Source organism: Podarcis raffonei, chromosome 10 (assembly GCF_027172205.1).
Source record: "Podarcis raffonei isolate rPodRaf1 chromosome 10, rPodRaf1.pri, whole genome shotgun sequence".
Taxonomy (NCBI): Eukaryota; Metazoa; Chordata; class Lepidosauria; order Squamata; family Lacertidae; genus Podarcis; species Podarcis raffonei.
In genome coordinates, this window is record NC_070611.1 from 36,194,800 (window position 1) to 36,220,880 (window position 26,081).

Consider the following 26,081-nt stretch of genomic DNA (forward strand, 5'->3'; position numbering starts at 1 on the left):
GTCTTCAACATTCACCCTACACAGAGTTTATTTTAACTAATCTACTTACTTTTTAAACGGTTTTTGAGATTGATTATTGTCCATGTTTGCTGTAGATTCAATAAGGGGTGATTTCTTCTCCTTTTTTTCACTATGAAGCTTTAAGAGATATGAAAAGATTCAATTAGATTTCTACAAGTGCTGATGCAAACACAAAAATATTTCAAGTCACCTGAAGCAGTATAACATAAAAAAGCATTTACAAGATTAAGATCTCAGGACAAATGTTAAGTGACAAATATTAAATAGCTATGTAATAAACTCCTTTAACATTTCAACATTGCTAACACGTTTTAAAGACGATTAATAATAACAGCTGTATTTGCACATCACACTAAACTATAGCTGCAGTTAACCTTTGTCTCCCCCTCCACATTACACATGTCTGGGGAAGATGACTTTGGAAGCTGTTACTTTCAGTTTTCTTTCCTGGCCATTTGCCATGTTTCCCGCACTCTGTACTCAGATTAATTCTAATTATTGTTAGTTTAAACAAGCCAGGCTCAGAAATGAAAATGGCTTTCTTGAAAATGACTGAAGTAAATGTTAAAACACAATTTGCTACACCAGATGACATAATTAAAAAATGGATAATTAAAGCCCAAAGTAGAAGCTACCTAAATTCTCCTTTCAGTAACTTGGGGGCGGGGGGTGGGGCGGGGCGGAGAGAACTCTTTAAGCTATGGCTCATGTGATATACAAATGTGGCCAATGTTTCAATCTTTGAACATTTCTGAATTAAAGCATCAGAAGCAAAATCCGCAATATCAAAGTAACCACATCATTTGATACAGTGTAAGGCTAGGTATACTGCATAAATTTCCTTTTCAGTAAGATTTCTCATTTACTGTGTTTTCTTCATCATAAAAATTAGCACAAGGACACAGAAATTGACTGTGTCCAGGTTTACAAAGAAACATCCTCAGTTCATTCACACTTCTGATAAAATATGGACTCAACCACTGAACATATGCCAACTATATTTTAAAAGGCCACCACCAGGACGTTTAGAACTACTCATCTGCACTTCCATGAATGGGAGCGCATGCAGGAGCAAAATTATGTCACAGTCACTGCTGCTTCCCATTCAAACTTTTAAGTCCCCGAGAGATGAACAGTTATTGCTAGGGATGCAGAACCATCACTTAACCTTCTTATTCGGAGGGAATTTTATAGCTGCTCATTAACAGCTCCAGTAGTGCTTCCCTTCTGATGTAAAGTAATTGTAGAATTTTAGTATGAGAATCCTCACGCTCAGAGTTCTGGTTACTACCTAACTCTCTGCATAGTGTGGGAGAGTGGTAATGGGAAAGAACATCAGTGCACTATTCATGTTTTAAAAAAATACCAAGCACCTATTCCATAAAGTGAAATACACATAAAATAAAGATTATGGTCTTTGGCTAAAACAAGACACTTATGAACTGAACATAAAATAAAGAATAGGCTTAGTGGTAGAGCACAATGCTTTGCATTCAGATAATCCCAAATTCAATCTTGGTATCTTCCATTAAATATCCTCAGCTTAAGACTCTGGTAGTCAGAGTAGACAATACCAGGCTAGACAAACCAATGATCTGATTAGTTTGTTCTCACAGTACTGAAAGAGCTCACCATATTTTGCTTCTTTTGAAGTTCTTCTAAATATCCTAAAATGTCTTCATCTGCTACATCAAATGCTGTCTGACCCTGCAGGAGAAATAAGCAACAAAATTAAATTATGGTACCATTAACTTGTCATACAGGAAGGGAGTATGCCACCAAGCTAAGCCCAACACAGATAATGGGCATGAAGTGTGCACTTCGGGGGCATGAAGGGAGAAGAGTTTAATGTGAAGACTGACTTTTATTATTTAGACAATCAGTCTAAAGTAGACCATCGCACTACATAGCAATTCCCTTCTTCTACAGTTACTAAATAATGGGAACCATGGGGACTGTTTCAATCAAAGGGCCACAAATACAGTCAGTTTCAAGGTGATCATTCTATTGGCATGTGTCAAAATTGTTCCTTTTGTGTGTGTCCTGCAAATGACTGTGAATTGGACATAGTTTCCAAGTCACAGGAAGTAACAGCTCCACATTAGTCCAGTATAAAGTAGACTGTCACTCCTGGTGATTCGGAAAATGTAATTTCTATTTAAATTCCTGTAGACGTTCAGGAAGTTAAAGAAGGGGAAATGATTTACTTAAAACACTTTGTTCATGTCCAGACACTGTGTTATAAAGAATTCTCCAAATGAGTAAAGGAGTAAGGCAAACATGTTAAGAGTTTTCTTGGCTACTGCTTGTTTCTCTTCTGTGTGAGAGCCTTAAGATAAAAGGTTACAGTGAGCAACTTTGAATTTAGATATACCTTTAAGATAGAGATCTTAAATAGAAAGTCATATGTTGGAAATAGTCCTCACTGAGTTAACTAGAGTGGAATACACTTTCTTTGCCTATCCCATATTTATTTAACCTTCTTGGGAAGAAAGTTATTCTTCTCGTTTCCCCTTTATACATCACATTATACTCTAATACAGTACAACTTACTAGGAAGTCTGCCAAATTTGCACACAACTTTCTTATGCCACACCTCTAGCAATGTTGTTGTAGCTCGTCACTCATCTTTCAACTCAATGCCTTACATCATACCTACTGCTTATGGTTGATTGGTTTTATCCAATGGTGGCATTGCCTCTGCAGAAATACTTCCACTCACACAAGGACAAGACAAGCGATTTTTGCCAATTCCTCAGCTGATCCCCCCCCCCCAAAAAAGCTGTTCTTGAAGATTTGCAACTATTTTATAATAGAAGGGACATGCCAAGGATTGCAATAGCAAGGGGGATTGGTAAAATCTTGGTGTCCCGAGGGGTGAGGGCAGTTTTATGATATAGTTCACAAATCATGAGTTCAAAGGAAAATAATTAGAGCTGCAACTCTTTAGCAAACCTTAGAAGCTTATTTGAGTCCCAGCCTTTAGAGATGTAAAACAGTTCCATTAACAAAATCTACTAGTTGAATAATGTCAAGACTGCTCATAGACAGATAAATCTCCTCAAAACTTAAATGCCACCCTCTCTCTCCCCTGAGTATGACAGCACTGTGATATGATATGAGTGTCTAAGCTTATTGCAAACTTTGTAATCGAGTGTAATACTTTTCAGAATAAATCTTCATAAAAAGTTTAAGATACAGCTCTTCTCTGTAAATTTGGCTGGAGTAGCAGTTCAGAAATACTTGTTTCCAAATAGGCCCATAGGGTGGGGAAACAAGATAGGAGATTTGGCAAGGGGCTGGAAAAGCTTCAACAAAAGGGAGAAGAAACCAGATGGTGCTTATAAGAATGAAAACAAGACAAGACATGCCATCAGAATTCATTCAAAAATCTAGCTCCACTTGAAACCTTCAGCCAACAGATCTTTTACTTTAGCCATTCAGTCCTTATATTCTTCCCTGTGCAATCACCTACATTTGTTTTAACACATTTTAACATAAAAATCATTGGGGAAAGATGTGTACTTTTGTATTTTAAAATCAGAACTACTCAAGATACAAAAAGGACTTTCTGGAATTATGCAGTTGTTTCCTGAACAGTATGTTCCCCTTAATGAAGTAAAAACGTGTGTGTTTAGTAACTGTACTTAAATGAACTGATTTCTTGCATTTTATTAAAGATTAAAAATTGGTTGCATTCACCCAGGCCTGTCCTTCCAAGTGGAATATATTAGATCACCTGAAGAGGCAAGCTACTACTAAATTTGGAGACATGCTAGGGTTTTTATTTATAAGCTAACTAAGATACGGAAAACATCTGGCCATGATAAAGAATGACTTCAGCCATACTGTATTCTCACACTGATACACAATACAGTCAGCAATTATGTAAGGACATTAAGAGCTGCATCACACAAAGCCCTATACAGCTTGGGTCACAAGTGTGTCTCCCAATGTCTCCCATCCTCAGCTTTAAGATCTGTGAAGGGGTGATTGAGAACTGTTTTTGTACATTATGGCTTTAACAGTAAATGCAATGATTCTAATACCCAATAACTCAAATTGTGTACAAACTGCTTTATAATTATAGCTAAACCATGATTTTAATAAGTACTTCAAACAATAGCGAACTAATAAAGTGAGTTTTTATTTCATTATTCTTTATAAAGTATTTTTAAATGATCTCACTGCAGCTCAGATGCACATCTGAACTGCCAATGGTCACATTAAGGTAATCCCTTGGTGAAATTCAAATATATTTTATATAGCAACTAAAAATAGTTCAAATTTCAAACCAGCATTTTCTTTTTAGGCAGCTAGGATCATTATAAATTAGTTTCACTTGTTTCTAAGATGTACAGCTAAGTAGCAATAGCAAATACAGAATTCATAACCCACTTTTAATCAATAGATCAGTAACAACACATTTTGACAAAGATTATGCAAAAGTCCTACCACTTTGTTGACAGTCTCCATATCGCACAAGTTTTCCACTAATATTCGACATGCTTCTTCTTTACCCCAATGAGCAGCCGCATGAAGTGGTGTCCAGCCATCATAATCTTTAATATTTACATCATAGCCAGCCTGTATTAAAAGCCTGAATAAATTTGATAAATTAAATTAAAAACAGCAAAACAACTGAAATAAAGTGCTATAAGAATTTTAAAAACTGAAGGATTTGCTGGCATTTTCAGAGCATTGAACCATGTGAAGGGTTTAATGAGCATAGAAATTGCATTACACTGGTACCTTGGTTCCCAAACAGCTTTGTTGTTGAACAAATCAGCTCTCGAACACCACAAACCCAGAGGTAAGTGTTCCGGTTTGCAAACATTTTTTGGAAGCCAAACGTCCAATGCGGCTTCTATGACTTCTGCTTGAGTGCAAGAAGCTCCTGCAGCCAACTGGACGCTGTACCTTGGTTTTTGAACAGTTTTAGGAGTCGAATGGACTCCCAGGACAGATTAAGTTCGAGAACGAAGGTACCACTGTATTTTCTCACATGGACCACCATATTGACTAAAAAGGTTGTACACAGTAAGACTTTAAAAAGTCACAATTTTAACATGTAGACCAAGGATCTGCAGAATAGTCTAAACTACAGAAATTTGTAACTACAAAGTGTGAATCTGCATTATAAATTAACTTACTTTAATACTTCTGTATACCCTTTAGCAGCAGCTACATGGAGTGCTGTGCCACCAGATTTTGCATGCCGAACATCATTTATATGACCACTGTTAAGCCACTGTCTTGCATCTCTAAGCATTATTCGTTCTTCTTCTTTACGAGCTGCCTCTATATCAACCCCTGAATGGAAAGAAATATTTTCATTTCTAAATATGTACATAAATTTTTATTCAAATGACATAAACACTGACACAAGATATCACAGGAGCCTCACCCAGCATTATGGAAGCTGACTGCAATAATCAGCCGCCTCTGCTCCACTTTGGAGGGAAAGAGAAATGAGGAAGGGCAATGGTACTCCTTCACCCACTGAACCATTTCAATACTGTATTACTTTTCATAAAACAGAATATATAATGCCTTGGCAGAGTCATGGGCTCAAAGTTCAGTGTGGAAACAGGAACAGTAGCCATGCATCAACATACATTTTAATATAGCAGAAAGCTAGCACGGAACTACAACAGGTACTCAAGTTGAGCCACCTAATGATTTCGCAGCATTCCTGGGATGTATGTGGTGTGGAAGAGAGGAAAGTAGGGGCAATGCCAGTCTGTGCCATACACTGCTGGAGGTGGCATTCCCCCCAGAAGAGTCAGGGCATCTCATGAGAAAAAGAAGACCTAGATTGGTTGGATCCTGTCCAGCAAACTGGTTGAGCCAAGACATTCAGCACAAAAGCAAAGCAAAACTGCAGAGAGACAAAGGTCATAAAAGGTAGTCTAGATGAGTATGATATTGGTGGGAGAAACAGGTAAAAAAACTTGTGTGGATTAGGACCTGGGAATTCCTTATTTCCACACTCTTCATTTCCAGAAGATACAGCTATCGTCTTCAGTGTTCTCTAGTTTCCATGGCTAGGCAGCAACTCTGAATGCACTGCCTGTGAAACTAAATCACAATATAACAGTTCTGGTGGTCTACTTTAGGGCATCTCCCCCACCCCTGGAATGGGAATTAGTTCCTTCACCTACATGAAAACCTCCCATGTCCAGCTCAGGTTAAATGGGAGGGCGAAATGTATTATAGATTCATTCATATTTAAAATTATCTAATGTTCAACCCTTCCATGTAGTGAAAAAAGCATGGCTATTATTTTCAAGCCACATCCCCCAATCAATTTATGCATGTAAATTGGCATAAGTTAATAACTAACTCCAAAAATTCATATATCCATGGTGCATTGAGAATCTCATATTTATTTATTTTAACATTTAGCATTGTTTAAGAATACAAGTTTAAGGTACAAAGTACATTCTAAGAATGGTCCACAGATGGCAATATTGCATCTCTAGCTCAGTGTTCAGTTTATTCCTTAAAAATGTTATTTGCTCTCTCTCAGGTACACTACAAAATCATTTTACATAAAGGTTGGTCGGGGGGGGGCAACTAATTAGCTACCTTTACAAGTTAATCAGCTGAAACGTTTTAGCTTAATTCTAAAATATATGGCTCAGCATGCATTTTAAAACATTTCAAAATTCTAATTCTCAGCATTTGTTAGCCTGCCAACAAGTATTGCTGTGTCACAAGCTCTGGGCACTTACCAACCTAGCATAATCAATCTTTAATGCTTAAAGATGGAAAGAAGAAAGAGTTTAGATACTGACCAGTGGCAAGTCAGTAAGTCAGCTATGCTACGGTTGCCATTATTTCTAGAAGTAAAATTCAGGACACAGAAGTTGGTGAGCTTTTGGGGAGGAATTGTTGAGCTTTCTTTAGGTAGTCAACCTCAAAATCCTGGACATTTTGCCTATTTTCCTAAATTCCCCCCGGATGCTATTTTCAGCAGTTAAATCCCAGACATGTCCGGGAAATTCCAGACATATGGCAAACCTAAGTTATGCAGTCAGTCCTTTAAAAATCCTCTCCAGACCCAGAAGACTGTAATAACCCAGTCATATCACTTTGGGGGCAAGATACTCAAGCAAGTGGCGGTTGTCTAATGTTAATCTCCCTTGCTTGAAACATATTATCTAGATTCATTTCAATCCTGTTTCAGGTCTGGATTTGGCACTTAAATTTCCCTGATGCATGCCCTCTGTCAAGAGACACAAATGGGGCTTTGATCATTCTCTTCAAACTTTTGGCAGCTTTTGATACCATCAACCAAGGAATCTTTCTGGACAGGAGACTGTGACTAGGAGGCATTGCTTCTATTTGTAAAGTCAATTCCAGAAGACAGCATTGTGGAAATTCTGCTCAACCTCATCATTGCTGCCACCACTGCATCCTTTTAGACATCCAAAGTGGCTGGGTGACTTCATCCAAAGATTCCAACACACAGGTGAAATTCCAATATGTTGCCATTAACATTCTGTCCCATATCAACACAACAGTCTGTATGCAAGCGCACATGCACAAACACAAAATGATGCAGAGTTGCTGTACTCGCTACTGTTTTTGACAGACTCTTGTCACTCGGATAGCTTCATTATCAGCCAACTAGTAGTGACCACATCCAGTGCTTGGAATGAACTAGCTCAAAAATCTCTGAACTACACCTAAAAGTAATCGGTGGGTGAAGAAGGTTGGCGATTCGAATCCCCACGACAGGGTGAGCTCCCGTTGTTCGGTCCCTGCTCCTGCCTACCTAGCAGTTCGAAAGCACGTCAAAGTGCAAGTAGATAAATAGGTACCGCTCCAGCGGGAAGGTAAATGGTGTTTCTGTGCGCTGCTCTGGTTCGCCAGAAGCGGCTTAGTCATGCTGGCCACATGACCTGGAAGCTGTATGCCGACTCCCTCAGCCAATAAAGCAAGATGAGCACCACAACCCTAGAGTTGTCCGCGACTGATCAGGGGTCCCTTTACCATATATATATATATATATATATATATATATATATATATATATACACACACACATACACACACACACACACACACACACATATATACATACACACACACAGTGGTGCCTCGCAAGACGAAATTAATTCGTTCCGCGAGTCTTTTCGTCTTGCGATGTTTTTCGTCTTGCGAAGCATGGTCCGTCGCAACTGCGCCTCTTCAAGCGGCTTTAGGAAAAAAGCGAACGAACTCGCAATATATATATATATATACACACACAATATATATATATATGTATATATACACACACGCAATACACACACACACACACACACATATATATATATATATATATATAGCAAATATGGAGGCAAGGCTCCAAGGCTTATTAGGGCAGATGCTGCTGTTGCCAATGGCAATTACTCAGTTAAATCACTGTTGCTAAGCAATCAAAAGAAAGGAATGTGAAGCATTTCCTGTATCTTTCCTACTGAAGAGATTTACTCTCTTCCAATGGGAGCAGCTTGCAGCAAGAAGCACAGGTACAGAAGCAAAGCAAATGATGCCTTGTGCATGGCTGTGTTGCTGACACAAATGAAACAAGTTAAGCCTCTTCTACGACTGAAATACAATTACATGCAAAGCTTTACCTGTGGCTATTCTGGCACACATCCTATTACTTGTGCCTAGCCCTTTTCTTTCTTTCTTTCTTTCTTTCTTTCTTTCTTTCTTTCTTTCTTTCTTACTTTTGGACCCTACACTCCAACACGGCTTCTATATATATTGCCCAAAGAGGATTTTTAAAACTTGGTTTTCAGGCTATGTGCATATATACATATTGCCTTTTCATTTTGCTTCATGAATATAACCAAGATGGCTGCTGCCTACATAAGTTCATCCCAATGAACTAACTCATGCTCAAGGTACCACAGCATTCTCGATCTTTTAACATGTTTTATGGGCAACCATACCTACAGTAAAACCTTTCATCTGGCTATTTTGAGGTCCAAACAACACTAAAACAATTCTGTCTCTAAAGACCCCATCGAGGTCCTGCATTGCTTAGTATTAATAACCTTTGTAAGTTCAAATGCATCCCACAAGCCTACTAATTCTATTTTATATCTATGATCATTTAAATGCTGACATTTCCTTTAAAAGGTCCTCATCTTTGCATTTCAGAGATCTTATTTTTATTTGTTAATTTTATTATATTTTTATCAGCAGAAATAATAAGTGCCCAATCTCCAAGAAGGGGCTGCTGTGTTACCATGCCTTGAGGTGACTATTCCTTGAGGTTGCTATTCACTGCGCAGGCCACTGCATTCTATTCTACCAGGCCTATTCTGTTCCACCAGGCCTACCAGGGAATCAATATTACACACCCACACACAGTGGTCTATTGATATTTGTTTTAATTTTCTTTTTGCTTTTAACTTGTTTTTAACTTTTTATTATTTTATTGTTTGGCTGTACATTTCTGATACAGTGGTATACAAATATTTTTAAATAAATAAAAATAAGTCCTTTCTTTGGTGATCATTCGTAGCTGTGTAAGATCGTCCTCCATGAACACGGTCTTATTGGTGTGTCTGTAAGTGACTGTGGAGGCCAATTCTGGATCCACACGCCCTTGCACAGTGGGAACATAGGTTTTCGGGCAGGAGTTGATCATAGTGAGGATTTGCCAAATGTGTCTTCCTCTTAGCTCATTTCTCCCTTTCATCCGGAGTTTGTGCTTCTTCAAAGTCCATGGTAAAGGCTATTCTCCAATTGGAGTGCTCGCAGTATAGTATAGACAGACATAGCTGCTCTGTCTGTCAAGGATCAGGACTATTACTATACTATTTATATTTACAGTGGTACCTCGGGTTACATACGCTTCAGGTTACATACGCTTCAGGTTACAGACTCCGGAACGAATTAAGTACTTAACCCAAGGTACCACTGTAGATACATATTTAATGCTCTTATAGAAAAACGGATCCACTAGGAACCCTTTTCTATCTTTCTATATTTACAATGATGTTTAGTCTTAATGAACTTGGTATTTGTAGATAGTCTGCAGAAAAACCCACCCACAGTGAATCAAAATGTTTCACTTAAAACAGATGCATGTATTAAGGCAGGTCACTGGGAGAAGGGATTTGGCAGTTATCTCCCCAAGAACAATCAGAAATTATTTATTGCGCAAGATGCTTTTAATAGCTTCAACAGTAAATGCTATATGTGCTATTGTTAATGCCACATGCATGTACAGAGGTAACTCGGTTTTTGAGCGCCTTGGAAGCCAAACATTTCAGAAGCTCAACACTGAAAACCTGGAAGTAAATGCTTCCATTTTTGAACGCGCCTTGGAGGTTGAACAGCTTCTGTTGCGTGTTTTTCAATTTTCTCCACTGAACTTACAGCCAGCCCATTGCACCTCGGTTTTCAAACGTTTCAGAAGTCAAACGGTCTTCCAGAGCAGATTACATTTGAGAACCGAGGTACCACTGTACTCTGTTACTTAAATTCCCTGGATTTAACAGTGCATATATTAAACATAGGGTCTTACAACCTGAAGCACAGTCTCAGCCCAGAACTCATCAACAAAAGTGCAGGGACATCCATTTATTAACTCTGATATCTCTGTTTAAGCACATTTGCTGACCAGCAGTGTTATAAAAGCAAAATGTGTACAAACACAAACATCTGAACCAACTATAGAAATCTAAAGGTGTACCTCACTTCCCATCCCTGTCTTGATTACAGAATACTTCATTTTGCCTCCCTTGGTGGACCAGCCATGAGAGAGCATGCATAGAATTCTTAAACCTGTTCTTCTAGATTGGCACTAGAAGCTCTCTGCTCAATTATCTATATGTCTTCTCAACGCAGACCTGAATGATTTATCAAAACATGTCAAGTCAATTCTCTGACTTTCAAATAAGATGGACATATTTCTACTCCTAATAATTATTCAGAAGCTACCAACAGCTGATTAGCAAAAAAGATTTGAGTAGTAATATTATCTTCAAGGGAGAAAAGATCAGAACTAAAGATTACCTAATACTTGATCACCTTATTCCACTGAAAAAATGATTAAATATATAGGTTTGACTCCTAGGACAGGCTAAAACAATTAAGTTTATGCCAGGAAAGCTTACTGTCTCTTCACCTATGCAGCCAGCTGCACCTCCCCACTAAAGCCTCTCCAGAGAGCAGAGGGGTGCTGAACCATTTGGGATAGGGTGGGAATTTTAATTCCATTAGCTTTGTTAAGTCAACTTATCTTAGAATTCATGTCACAAGATTCACTCTCACATTAAGATTTTATACAACCATAGCCAAAATATTGTATAGGCAAGTGGCTGATAACATTATGACGCCTATTTTTAAAAATGAACTATAATAAATTAATTCTGTTCTCTTTAAGATCTGAATTGTCTTCATCCTTAAAGCAATCACTAAGGCTACAAATTAGGTAAGGTAAAGGTAAAGGACTCATGGACGGTTAAGTCCAGTCACATTCGACTATGGGGTGAGCCAGATCTCACAGAAACACCATTTACCTTCCCACCACAGCAGTACCTATTTATCTACTTGTGCTTGTATGCTTTTGAATTGCTAGGTTGTCAGGAGCTGGGACAAAGCAACAGGAGCTCACCCCATCACGTGGATTCAAACTGCCAACCTTACGATCAGCAAGCTCAAGAAGTTCGGTGGTTTAGACCAGAGTGCCACCTTTACTAGACATTAGATAAGACATGGGACCTTACACAAGACATGCAACCTTACATTACTATAGTTCTGTATCTAGCCTAGAATAAATGACTAAACAACAACAACGCAAATATTTAATAAGTATGTTTGCTTCAGACATGAATCTTAGAAAGCTTGCAGAAAGCTTTAAACTTTAAAGCTTTAAACTAGTATTGGCACAAAAGAAATATTTTCTTTTACTTTTATCAAACATGAAAGACAAAAGCCCTCTGAATAGTCCTTTCATGATATATTTTACACAACGAAGGATTCTGATTTAGAACAGCAGTAGGCAATTTGAAATACTATGCATGACTTCCCCCCCAATGCATTAACCACTGAAAAACATTGTCTGCATTTTCTTGCACTGGAGCCACACTTGCATGTTAAGCAGCAAATGTTTTGACTATTTTATCAGCCTAGTTGAAAATGTATTCTGGTAATCTCCTTGCATTTCAGCATTACAGTACTCAAAGATGCCTTGCTGGAACCTGAAGATGTTCTTTCAATTATTGCTGATTACATACTAGCTAAATGTCAATCAGGTTTGATAAGATGGGAAGGGTTGAGAAGTTCCAGTTCTTTCTGCAAGTCCACAGCTCTACTAAATATCCTACCCTGCTCCCACCCAGCCACCCATTCAATGAAGTCACTGCCTCAGTTGAAACAAGAAGCTGAGCTAAAATTGCCTTCCCAAAGGTGTCCAAACCTAATTCTCCCCAAGTAAAACATTGCACCTAAGAACAATTCTCTTATTAGTCTGACTCACACCTGACAGAAACTTACAGAAAGTTTCCCATCTAGATACAAAGCACACTAGAACATACAACTTAAAATTTGACAATAAAGAAATAGAAATATGTCAATAATCAGATTTTAAAAAAACAAAACTTCGGCTGTAAAGTGAACTGAATGAAGTTGGATTTTAGGGGAAATATTTGCAGGAATGTTCTATTAAAGTCCTATACAAAACCTTTCCTTTCCCACTTCTTAGATAAATGCCCCAACATCTTGGTTTCTCTACCGGCAAACCAAGTTTAGGCCTGAGCTATCTCTGACCTCTACCACTTTTACAGCCTTACCTGGAAAAGGCACAAGTTGAATGTGGAACATTCTGCATTCAAAGCATGCTCTCCACTACCTTGCTAGGTTCTCCTCTTTCAATTCCCCTTTCAGCTCATTAAAAAGCTGCATTTTTAATAATGCAGCAGAAATTTCATCAAATGAAATTTTTAGATTTGTTCATCAATCTTACTCAGTTATAACTCTGGACACAATAAGAAAGGCCCTAGGGTCACATATCCATATAGTAGATCCTTAAGAACCTATGATCCTTCCTGCCTTCTTCATACAATTCCTTTAACCCCTTATAAATACATATACGCATGTGCACGCGCACACAGAGAGATTATTATACCTGATGAATTAATATCAAACGAATATGTAATTGTAATCACTTTCGGGGAGAAAAAACATAGCCGACAAGCATAGTTCCATATTTATAATATGGGAAGAATGTGTATAAAAAGTGCTGCTCAGACAAGAATTCAGCTCAGGAATCCCTTCAATGTCCATAATGAAGATTTATACTACTTCTGTTTAAGATTGTAGCAAAAATGGAGACACAGTTCATTCTACTTTCACTTTGTTACTTGCATCTTAAAATGCACAGATAATGCACAGATAATCCTCACTAACACTGATATTCATGAATATTCTCCCATACACCTGTAGTTTCCACTGAAGCCTGTTGTGGTGCTTGATCATACTGATTCACAGATATGAACACCAGCAATTGAGGCACACAGTGTTTTATTAGTCTGGCAGGACATTTTTTTCACAAAGGCATGCACATATGGCAAACTGCAAGACTGTCATAAACATAACATAAACTGCCTTCAATGTGGTCACTAAAACAACTGAAAGGCTCATCATATGCAAAAGTCTTTTAAAAGACAATGGGTGTTTCTATCATGCTCATTTTGGAAAACACATTTATGTTAGATTCAGTTCTTTTTCAGATGTAAACTCAAACCTAATCGGCACACTTAAATAAATGGCAAACCCTATAAAAATATATTGTCAACACATATTTTATTGAAAGTTCCATTTAATTTTCCAGAGACATAATTCTTCCTATTTCTACGGTGTATTTTCTTACATAACCAGGGGTTCTTAAATTCGTATTCAGAATTAATTATAGTTATATGGCATTTTTTTAATTGCATATGGTCAATCCGATGCAACATTTTGGTTTTAATACAGATTCTTTTTATGCTTTAATTTTTTATGCAGTAAACCTTTAAAATTACCTTGCCGGTTCACTTCATTTTGAAGCAACTCTTCCATTGCCTCTTCTTCAGCAATATCTAATGGAGTGTCCCCTTCACTATTTACAGCTCCTACATGTGCTCCTTGACTAATTAAATATCTGAAACAGAAGAAATAGCTTGTTGTTAATATGAAAGCACACCTTTTGATACAAGTACTAAATACATTTAAATATAAACCAAAGCCTCACACACACTAAAGGGATGGTCTCTGATAGCACCACCTTCAAATAACTTTTCCTAACGTGTTGTCAATCATACAAGTTCTTAATATTTTCTTTAAAAAACAACAGCTCTCCAAGTGCTTAGTTTCTAACAATAAGCTCCACATCAATTTTTGAATTATTTCAACTGGATATACTACAGTGGTACCTCGGTTTAAGAACAGTCCGTTTTAAGAACAATTTAGTTTACAAACTCTGCAAAACCGGAAGTAGTGCCTTGGTTTGAGAACTTTACCTCGGTCTAAGAACAGAATCTGAACAGTGGAAGGGCCTTATTGGGGAAAGTGTGCCTCAGTTTAAGAATGGTTTTGGTTTAAGAACGGACTTCCAGAATGGATTAAGTTTGTAAACCGAGGTACCACTGTACTTTAGTTGATCTACTTGGCATTTTCTGCTGCTGCCCCGTGTTATGGAATGCCCTTCATTCTGCTATACATGAAGCCGCAACCACCAGTTGTTTCAGCTATCTTGTAAAGACTTATTTGTTTGGGCCTCCTCCAACCCAAAAGAACAGAACCTGTTTTATGTATATGAATCTTCTTCCCATTTGTTTTTATATGCTTTTATGCTGCTGCTTTACTGGTTTTAAGATGAATTTTATATATTAAGAGAATTTCATAAGATTAAGTGATTTACCTCTTGCTGCCAGAAGGCCTTTTAACAGGACATGCCAAGAATGGAATCTGGTACCCTCTGCATGCAAATCAAGTGCTATATACCCTTCTCAACAATAAAAACTTAGACCAAGATCAAGTGCTGCGAAGAGATATGGCATCACAATGTAATGTAAAAATGTCTTCTTGGGCCAGATGGAAGAAAAGATATGTGATCATGTGATGGATAACAAACTAGACACTGAAGGGGGATGGGGTAAAGAGAGAAATAAAAAAGCCATGTCAGCAGTAGAAAATTGCCTTCAAAGCAGAGACAACTAGTTTGGAACACACCTCTTCACAGCAAAAGCAGCTCTTTAGTAATTAGCCTGTAATTTGTTGAAGTTGTATGCAGTTTTGTTTGCTCAGTTTCATGGCATTAGAATTACTTACACTGCTAATGCCAACTTCAGAACTAAGAGTAGAGAACAACCTACAACGAATTATTTCTGTGATGCTGCAAAACTGAGTAAACGGAACACATATATATGTGTAAGCAGAATGAAGGTAAACAAGTGAGCAATGGCACTGTGCCAAAATTTTCAAATGGCAGCTATATCCTCTCTTTCTAAATGAATCTAGAAGTGAATGATAGAAGTGAATTTCTTTCTATACCTACAGGCCAACTCACCTTAGAAACAAAGATGCCATTACTGAGCCACATACGGGGGGCTGATATGACCCCCTGACATGTTGACAAATGTGTGATGTGGCATCAACACCTATTCACGCATCAATTTTATCTTCTTTAGTTTTTTTCAAGGAAATACAAATGTATACAGACAAACAAGCAAGTGTCTGGGGGAATAATAGTTTTTCACTTGAAAGATGGGGGTTGTGGTACAGTAAATAGTCAAACCATCTATTACAACACAAAAAAAGAATGCAAAAGGTGCTGCATTGACCCCAATTCATCCAGAGAGTAAAATAAATGAATCTGTAACCTGTTTCAAGATCCTCTCTAAAGAGTAGTAAGAGGGATCTTTTATCCCTGATCTTAGCACTAAGCACCAAAGCACTGAGCTTGGAGATGAATCCCCCTGTCCGCTCTTTTATGAACATTGTCTTTTAAACTCTGAACATATCCTTGAGTGTTGGAGTGGGAAGAACTTGAATGGTGATGGAGGGGGTGGAAGGGAGGGCTGTCTGACGGCATGTCTGGTTAGCAGACATTGTGTGTGCTAAATGTGTGTGTGGCAGGTACATATGTGATTATATGCCACACCAATCAATCTTTATTGCAGTCAAAGACCAGACAGCAAGCACTAACCACAGCCACCATGGGCATGTGGTCACCAGACAGGTGGGAGACCATCACTGTGGCCCGGGGGGGGGGATTAGTCAACCCTGCCTTAGATGCCATTGCTTAAAGATCAGATAAGCACCATTTCAAGAAGTTAACCTTAAGGGATTATACATTTCAAGTAATCTTCCCTCTCCAGGAGCAAGCCATACATGACATGGGGTTTCTCAAAGTTCCTTGAAACATCAGCACATCACCTATGTCGGAAGTTAAACACAACAGAAGTATGTAGACTAAAACAACTATTAGGCAAAACATTCCCCCTGTAACGTCATCTCAGGGCCTTTCTGACTATAAGATCTATGATTTTTATTTTTATTTTGCTGACTATACTAAATTAAACTTTGAATATATTAAAATAGTAAGTACACAGTTTGGTATATTGAAATTAAATCTAATAATAAAAGATCTGCCCTAATATTGTTTTTGCCATTGGCATCCTTTCGTTGTTAAGAAATTGAAAAAATTGAAAAAGAAATTGAAAAAATTCCTTGGAGAATACAATTACTGGAAGGAATCAACTTGATTCCCTGTCTTTGTATATAAAAGAAAATAGCAACTTTTGTAAAATCTTCCAGGAGGTAATCCATAGTCACTGCAGGCATCTAGGTTACCGTATTTTTCGCTCTATAAGACACACCTGACCATAAGACGCACCTAGTTCTAGAGGAGAACAAGAAAAAAAATGTTCTCTCCCTCTCTGTGCAGCGCCCCTTCAGCGAAGCTGCAGGAGAAGTGGAGCCCCTTCCATTTCTCCTCCCGCTTTGCTGAAGGGGCGCTGCACAGAGACGGAAAGCTGCGCAGCGGCTCTCCAGCAAAGCGAAGTCAGAAGAGCAAGAGGCATCGGTGCGCACCAATCCCTCTTGGTCTCCTGGCTTCAGCGAAAGCCGTGCAGCCTGTATTTGCTCCATAAGACGCACACACATTTCCCCTTACTTTTTAGGAGGGGAAAGGTGCGTCTTATAGAGCAAAAAATATGGTATTTAAAAGTCTGTCATTATAGGAACCTGTGGTGTATCCACATTTAGAATACTATTTAAAGTTGAGGCTATTCTGTTTCCAGAATAGTATCAGAACTGGAAGTACTACAAAAAATTATTTACTATATTTAAACTGAGACTTCGTCATCTACATAAAATAACCTAAGTTGATAAATTATAAACATTGTGGAGACTAAAGTCCTCATGACAATTAAAAAAATTCACTGTGATATGAATAAAAGGTTTCTGTTATGACTGATCCTAAAAGTCTTCACAGATTATCATAACTGATTTCATCTTGTTTCTCTCAGCATCTCTTCTGTCAGCTTCATGTTAAGATGGCAGGTCATGAAATACATCAAGAGTCTGAGACAGCATATAATAAGCTTAGACAAGGGGAAGCCTTCCAGATGCCTTGGACTGCAATTCCCATCACTCCTAGTCAGCACAGTCAATGCTAAGGGACATTGGGAATTTTAGTCCAGAACGTCTAGATTGGCTCATCCTGGTTTAGACATAAAGAATATAAAGTCTATCAGAAGCTTGTTAATTTTAAGTAATATATAGAAAATTCATGTCCTGAGGCAATACCTATGAATTATAGACATTGGTGATAAAAACAAGCAGGAGGGAGTGGCTACTTCCATGAGGTATGACTTTTGAGATAATAAATAATAATAATAATAATAATAATAATAATAATAATAATAATAATAATTTTATTTATACCACACCCATCTGGCTGGGTTTCCTCAGCCACTCTGGGTGGTTCCCAGCAGAATAGTAAAAACACAATAAAAAAATTAAAAATTTCCCTAAACAGATGTCTTCCAAAAGTCAGATAACATCTGAAGGGAGGGCGCTACTACCAAGGAGGCCCTGTGCCTTCTAAATTCTCCGCAGAATATTCTCCACAAACTGTAAATTCTAATTTAAGAACCAGTTTTATAATCCACATTTTAAAAATCTAGTAAATAATAAGTCAATCTGTGATATTGCCAGTGTAAGTAATAAATAATGATTTTTTTGATCAAGTTACATTACTGGGCATTGTATCATTCACCATTGGCACTTCTGAAATATAGCAATTCTATACCCTTGGCCATACAGAAAATAGCTATAATGCTTTATACACTTAAAGTACCTAGACCTATATAATTATGTGTAACGGCATGTGAGGTGACCTTGATTTAAACAGTTGACATTTCTATATTTTTATTTAATGCCAGTAACTGGTTTTTGCAGTGCCATTCAATGGTACAAGGTGCTATTTACCAGAGATTGACATCGTGGAGACGAAGATGGTGACTTATCCTCTTAAGATGTTTGAGGAGTCAATATAAATTTATAATCATTTGAGACTTGTTACTTAACGCCTAGGACGCAGGTGGCGCTGTGGTCTAAACCACAGAACCTAGGGCTTGCCGATCAGAAGGTCGGCAGTTTGAATACCCGCGACGGGGTGAGCTCCTGTTGCTCAGTGCCAGCTCCTGCCCAACTCACAGTTCGAAAGCACGTCAAAGTGCAATTAGATAAATAGGTACCGCTCCGGCGGAAAGGTAAACAGCGTTTCCGTGCGCTGCTCTGGTTCGCCAGAAGCAGCTTAGTCATGCAGGCCACATGACCCAGAAGCTGTACGCTGGCTCTCTCGGCCAGTAAAGCGAGATGAGCGCAGCAATCCCAGAGTCGTTCGCGACTGGACCTAATGGTCAGGGGTCCCTTTACCTTTAATTAAAGCCTATTTTTAAAATAAATTTATTTCTTGTGACAATTTAACAGTTATAATTTAAATATGTTGTGTGTTTTCTTACTTGTCTAACCAGATAGTAATTTGCATTTCTGATGTTATGTAACTTGTCATTACTGATTATTTGTGTTTTATTTTCTGGAAAAAATAGCATTTATTTTAAACATATAAATTTTATTAGTGTTGCACTTAAAATACTGTACCATGTAGATATGCTTACTAAAGAATGTACTCTTGTAGCAGACCTGAGTCTTTTTTGTATTCCTTTTACTTTAAAAGCTACATTTCATACATTCACAACATAATTAGAATTCAAATTGATTGTAAATATATGGTTGGTGACAGGCTTAGTGATTAACGTGAGTCATTCACACTGAATTTTCCATTTCAAGTTTGGTGCAAAAAATGAAAGATTGGTATGAATTAACTGCATTGCCCCATTGAATTAAAGTATCTGTATAGTTTTTTGTTACTATCTGAACAGGTTTACCCATAAATAAACATGTATATTAACTAATTATATCATTTTCAATGCATTAAAATGAATATTCTCCTATTTTAAATAAAAATTCTCTAATATTCTCATTAATCGAGAATATTCTCGAGAATATTCTCCAAAAAATTATTCTTAAGAATTTAACATCACTAGTCAGAAGTCCCATTTTGTTCAGTAGGTCTAATTTCCAATATGTATGCCTAAGATTGCTGGCTTCGTTGCATGCACAGAGAGCCAAAATGCCTCACTTGTATGCTGATAAAGTTCAGCAGATGGTTCTCTTAAAAACAGTTTAAATCATTGTTACATTGGTGTGCACTAAGAAAATGCAAGTAGGAGCAGCAACAAATTGTTGCAGCAACTGTTAAACTTAACACAGGCTTTAAAATAAGGGAGAATAAAAATTGGAATAGGGAATGCTAGAAGTAGAAGTCATATCTTTATGTATTTAAATCCATTCTTTTCAAAGAAAAGCATACTGTACAAAGCTAAACTATCATCATCTATGGAGATCACTTGTAGCCGAGTAAGTTTGTCTTCCATGAACACAGTCTTAAGAACCACAGTGATTTCCTAATATTAAATGAGTAACAAGGTAAAAACAACAACCAGAAAATGCAATCTTATGAATACCTTGAGTGATCCAGTATTCTATAGTGTCATCCTAGTCAAAAAATATTCAGTGTGGGAGGCATCTCAAAATATGTTCTTAGATGTTATGCTCATTTCAACCTATTTAACATCTGAGACACAAGCAAATTAATCCATTGATAGTGTCCATTTTTTATTGACCTTAAGAAGCCACTGAATTAAAAAGCAAAGTACAGGAAAAGGAAGTGACTATTAAAACAATGAATGATGGTCAGACTGTCATCACCACTACCATAACAAACTATGGCTGCCAATCCCCTAGACTTTTGTTTCCCAGCCAATACTTAATCATGGAGTATCTATGATAGTCCGCCCCATCAGGTCACTAGCATCAACAGCACCAGAAACTGAGGCCCAGAATATCTGTTCAGCACATATCCAATACAAGCTGTTTTTCAACATTAGAAAAAGTATGGTTTCTCAATTCATATGTATGCAAAGCAAATACAGCACTAAATAACATCTGTTTCAGGAATGTCATACCTCCTTTCATGAGCTGAATACCAAATTGGAAATAGAACTATGAAGGAAAGCACAAACAGAACATGACACTAGGCTAGTTACTTTCTTAATTTTACCTACAGGAGAAAAAACATCCCATAAAAGACAGAACAAGACCAAAGTAAGTACTGTGGTACCTCTGGTTACGAACTTAATTTGTTCCGGAGGTCCGTTCTTAAGCTGAAACCATTCTTATCCTGAGGTGCGCTTTTGCTAATGGGGCCTCCTGCTGTGCGCACACCTCTAGCACGGGATTTCCGTTCGCATCCTGGGGCAAAGTTCGCAACCAGGAGCAGCTACTTCCGGGTTAGCGGAGCTCGTAACCTGAAGCGTTCGTAACCATAAGTGTTCGTAATAAGAGGTACCACTGTAGTTATACTATACCAAAGCAAGGGGAAAACCTGTCTGAAGCTGAGGATTTCTGCTCCATTCCCCACTAAATAAACTACAAATCTAACTGGTTTGCACGTCATCTAAGCAGAACAGCAAACTGAGCTTTTCTCTATGAACTGTCTTCATTGAGTCAAACTGCTACTCCAACAGTACGGACTGTATTCCCAAGATCAGGGTAAGAAGCAGACGCGCAGTAGTTAGTTTAAAACAAAAACAAAAATCCTCCTTTAGGGGGAAAAAACCAGGCCTTTTCCTGCAATCTTTCTGTCAAGGGCTTCTAAAGCAACAGGAATAAAACAATACAAAAAGGAAACCTTAACATAATTTGAAAAGGTGAAAACAGGATGGTTCCAGTAGATGAAAAGATCACTAATTTCCTTCCAAAGAACAAGAGTGTCCCCAAATACATCTTCCAGATAAGAATGAGGTTTCAAAGTCCACATTCCTCTCTCCAACCTTTCAAAAACAAAACAGTAAGTTGTCTGCAGTGGGACTAGAGATTCCTAGAATTGCCCTTCTTAACTTAAGAACCTAGATGGTTATTCTCCGAGTTACCTCTAGAACTGCTCCAGAAGCAGCACAACCCCAAAATTTAAGGAAAGTAAAGTATGCAGAACTGAACAAAATGGTCTCTTTCCATGGACTTACAAATAAAGTTTCTAACAGTCAACTGTGCCGTCTAGTCATACTAAATGTCAACATTATATACACTTTCAAAGCAGTTTCAGTGTGAATGAAATTATGTATTAGAATTTATGAAGGTCAATTAAAACATTAAATTGTTTATTTTAACTTTAACAGTGCAATGCTATGCATGTTTACTTATATGAGAAAGAGAACACATGATTTGCATGGAGAGGATCCTACACAGAGAAGATCTGGCATCTCAGACTGAAAGAATCAGGTGATAGAATCTCTTCCTAAGAGTCAAAGTAGGGCTAGATGGATAAATACAGTCTGATTTAGTCGTTCGCGACTGAACTTAATTGTCAGGGGTCCTTTACCTTTACCTTTTTAGCCTCTTACACTTGACTTTAGTAAGTGGGTTAAATAAATCTGTGGTTAAATAACCTTTGATTGTTTTTTTCCCTTGCTAATTTTAACCACCCCCACCCCGCAAATGTATTTATTAAAAACTGAAGTATTAAGTTGCTGTTGGCATCCATCTGTCTTGGGAGACAATGGTAGTGGGTACCATTGGGGTAAAGTCAAACCAGTGGAGAGTTACAGCGCCAACTGTGGCTGTAGAGACCAATACGGGAGAGACATGTTTTATTGAAGCTGGGACAGATGAAGGCATCCAGTTGTGCTGCTGCAGATGCATGACGTTTATTCTCTCTGCGCTCCTCCCAGCAGTCATTCCTCCTCTGGTCACTGCTATGGATGCATGACCTGACTGCCTGTTTCCAGGCACTGTGGACATCAGCAAGGAATTCCCACATAGTAGGGACACGGGTGGCGCTGTGCGTTAAACCACAGAGCCTAGGGCTTGCCAATCAGAAGGTTGGCAGTTCGAATCCCCGCAATGGAATGAGTTCCCGTTGCTCGGTCCCTGCTCCTGCCAACCTAGCAGTTCGAAAGCACATCAAAGTGCAAGTAGATAAATAGGTACCGCTCCAGCAGGAAGGTAAACGGCATTCCCGTGCGCTGCTCTGGTTTGCCAGAAGCTGCTTAGTCATGCTGGCCACATGACCCAGAAGCTGTACGCCGGCTCACTCGGCCAATAAAGCGAGATGAGAGCCGCAATCCCAGAGTCGGTCACAACTGGACCTAATGGTCAGGGGTCCCTTTACCTTTACCTAAGGCTAATGTTCTCAGCCTTCATGTCATGTTTGCAGACATCTTTATAATGCAGAGTTGGTCTGTCAATAGACCTGGTGCCTAAAGCCAGCTCCTTGAAAGCATCATCAAAAATCAATTTCAGGTTTGTAGCTTGCAGGAGCCACAAAGCAACTCTCTCCGTCCACCTGTCACCATTATCCAAGCATATATTGATTCAAAACAAAGAAGCAAATATTCTTCTTCTGGCCACACAGCATAACTTCAGGTACTTTTCTCCCCATGTAGCTTCACTCTCATCTTAAGCAAAAAAGTAGCTTTAGTCTTGGTGAAAGGTAGATCTATGCCCACATGATCCAAACAAAGCACTGAGAGCCGGAGTGACCATAGGAAGCAGGTCAGACTGACCACACCTCTTCGAGGTAACAATAACTATTATCATTTTAATTACAAACCCAGCGGAAGGAGAAGATAGTCCTAAGCAAGTTATGTCTATCTGAGCCAAAGAAATAGTGTGACCAACTATTCAGTTTGGCAGAACTCGATAATACAAAGGATATGAAACATCAGTTGTGATTGAAGTATCAATTAGAAGTTCTTGCCTTGAGTCCCACGTGTCTTACAAGTTGTCAACTTTTTACAAATAGTCAAGCCAAGTCCAGCAAGTCACAAAAATAATCATAATCAAATCAGCTGTTCACTTCTATCACAATGCAGATCAAACTTTCAGTATTAGGGTACCTAGCGAGCACTGTTCAAAATCCCCCAGGCACTAGGCACCTTTTGCGACTGATGCGAGTCAACTTGCAACCAAGGGAAGGTATCTTGTCATCAGGTTTGGAGACTGACATCTCCACCATTTGGCTGGCGTGCAGCAACTTTTTCTGCTGCTGTGCATGCCCCCATGTTCCCCAGTATCAAAAGATATTGTTGCGCACCAGCCAGTTTGTTGATTTGTAGTGATCTCTCGTCGCTGTCTGGTTTGCTTTATTTGATGTTTTATTGTGTTATATACTGCTTTTTTTTCTTTAAAATATAAAGCAGTACAGAAATGAAATTAATAATTACAGTAATGATGATGATGATGATATAAATTTCATATAAATGGCAACCCAGGCTTAATGTGCCATTTGGTGACTAGCTTATGTATCTGAGTGACTCATAGGCATTTTATAGCACAGTGATATCTTAGCTATACCATGCTGTATACCAGATGGCAGTCCTGACTGTCCAATCTAGTCATGAGTGAAGCATATCTCTTACAACACCAAGGTCTTAAAACAGCTCCAGACTGCATAGCCAACAGTGAGGGATGATGTGAGCAACATCTGGAGGGCCACAGATTCTCCATCCCTGTCTTAAAAGAAAACTAACTAGCCTATTATGTTTAGAAACATGAAGAAAACAAAAATTATTAACTTCAACCAAAAATGAAGCTAGACCACACAGCATAGATCAGATGGCCAGGTTCACAAAAACTTTTGTCAAGCATTGAGAAAATGTGGACACACTAGCAATACATGATGTTTAACAGTTCTGGGAATGCTGCAAGACAACCACACAAGAGTCACCCTACCCCAAAAAGGTATGGATGAGTATGGACCCTGTGTCTTAATCCTTAGCCAAGCTAGGAGAACTTCCTGCTTACAACTCCTAACATAGGCATTCAACCGTGAGTAAATTACCGTATTTTTCGCTCTATAAGACGCACCAGACCATAAGACGCACCTAGTTTTTGGAGGAGGAAAACAAGAAAAAAAATATTCTGAATCTCAGAAGCCAGAACAAGATGGATCGCTGTGCAGCGATCCCTCTTGCTGTTCTGGCTTCTGGAATAGCTGCGCAGCCTGCATTCGCTCCATAAGACGAACACACATTTCCCCTTACTTTTTAGGAGGGAAAAAGTGAGTCTTATAGAGCAAAAAATATGGCATTTGTTTGAGATCAGGACTGCAAGGGACTCCAAGGGTCATCTTGTCCAACCCCCTGCAATGCATCAAAATAAAGTCCCATGTAGGCAGTGACCTGGTTTTAAGGCTACTAATGTCTGAATCACAGTGGCCAACCCAAGAATGGCTGCACTTGTCTGATCAGATAAAAAATTATAGAAAGAGCTCCCAGCTGCAGAGACCACTTGGGCCCCAAGCGATAAAGATGAACTCAGGTGCATCTCCAGGCTGTGAACCTGTTCCATGAGAAAGAGCACAACCTCTTCCAGAACAGACATTTTGCCACAGGATTCAAACTCATTATCCTGGTCTTCATCCAGCCTACTAACTGCAGTCAGGCCCTGGTCCAAGGCTTCTACAGCCTCACCCAATTTAGATCCAAAAGAAAGCAGGTTCAATTGTGATCAGCATACTGAAGGCATCCTGCTTCTAAACTCCTAATGCCTGCTTTTCAATGGTTTCAGAGAGATCCTAAAAAGCTTTGGTATCATTTAGATCCCTAAAAACTTTAGGGATAAAATGTGCCCTTGAGGGACACCATAACAAAAACACCATGGGGCCAATGAGCTGTTTCTCAGTGTAACTCTCTGAACTTGGCACTGCAGAATCAGAACTATTGCAGTACAGTGCCTCCAATGCCTATCTCACAGAGTTGGTCCAGGAGGATACTATGGACAATGGCATCAAAAGCCACAGAGGAATAGGGGTGGGAGAGAACACATGCAGTCCCTGTGTTGTGCCCGCAACAAAGGATATCCATTAAGGTTACTAAGATTGATTCATTCCCATCACCAAAAAGAACCCAGGTCAAGAAAATGAGAAACCTCCAGGAATGTCTGCAGCTGCTGTGCCCCTACTTTCTTCAGCACACTCCCTAAAAAGCATTAACAACATTCTGAGCCTGCTCAGTCACATCCTCTTTACCAGTTTTTGTTTGGCAAGCAATTACTTATTTCATCTTCAACAAGACTGTTTAGGAGGGTGTGCTCTGGATGAAATGCCTATTACCTTCACACTTGAAAAGTGGAACATTTATGTACAACTGTTCTGCAAACATAAAAATGTATTTTTATGACACACACACAGAGAAAGAGACTCAAAAGTAGTAATATGTTTGTATTTCCTGATTATAATTCTTATTGATATATAGTAAGTTATTAATAAATTATATATGTACACATACAGACATGTATGTGTAATACATAAAGGAGTAGGAATGTGTGTGTGTACTGATGTACAGCCTAAGTACTGCTTATTCAATGGAATTACACACATTTATTCTACTATAACAGGCAAGGTGTCTTTAAATCTTAGCAACACCATGGGCAAA

General features: G+C 38.5%; 1 protein-coding gene across 2 annotated transcripts in view; it reads right to left on the reverse strand.

Annotated features, from left to right (window-relative positions):
- PPP1R12A (protein phosphatase 1 regulatory subunit 12A) overlaps positions 1 to 26,081 on the reverse strand; it is a 90,585-nt gene that overhangs the window by 36,183 nt on the left and 28,321 nt on the right. For both annotated transcript variants that reach the window (XM_053406841.1, XM_053406840.1), the window contains exons 3-7: positions 14,058 to 14,176; positions 5,175 to 5,334; positions 4,477 to 4,621; positions 1,654 to 1,728; positions 50 to 138 (exon numbers count right to left, since the gene is read on the reverse strand). In XM_053406841.1, coding sequence (XP_053262816.1) covers positions 50 to 138; positions 1,654 to 1,728; positions 4,477 to 4,621; positions 5,175 to 5,334; positions 14,058 to 14,176 — 588 coding nt within the window. The remainder of the gene's footprint in view (positions 1 to 49; positions 139 to 1,653; positions 1,729 to 4,476; positions 4,622 to 5,174; positions 5,335 to 14,057; positions 14,177 to 26,081) is intronic.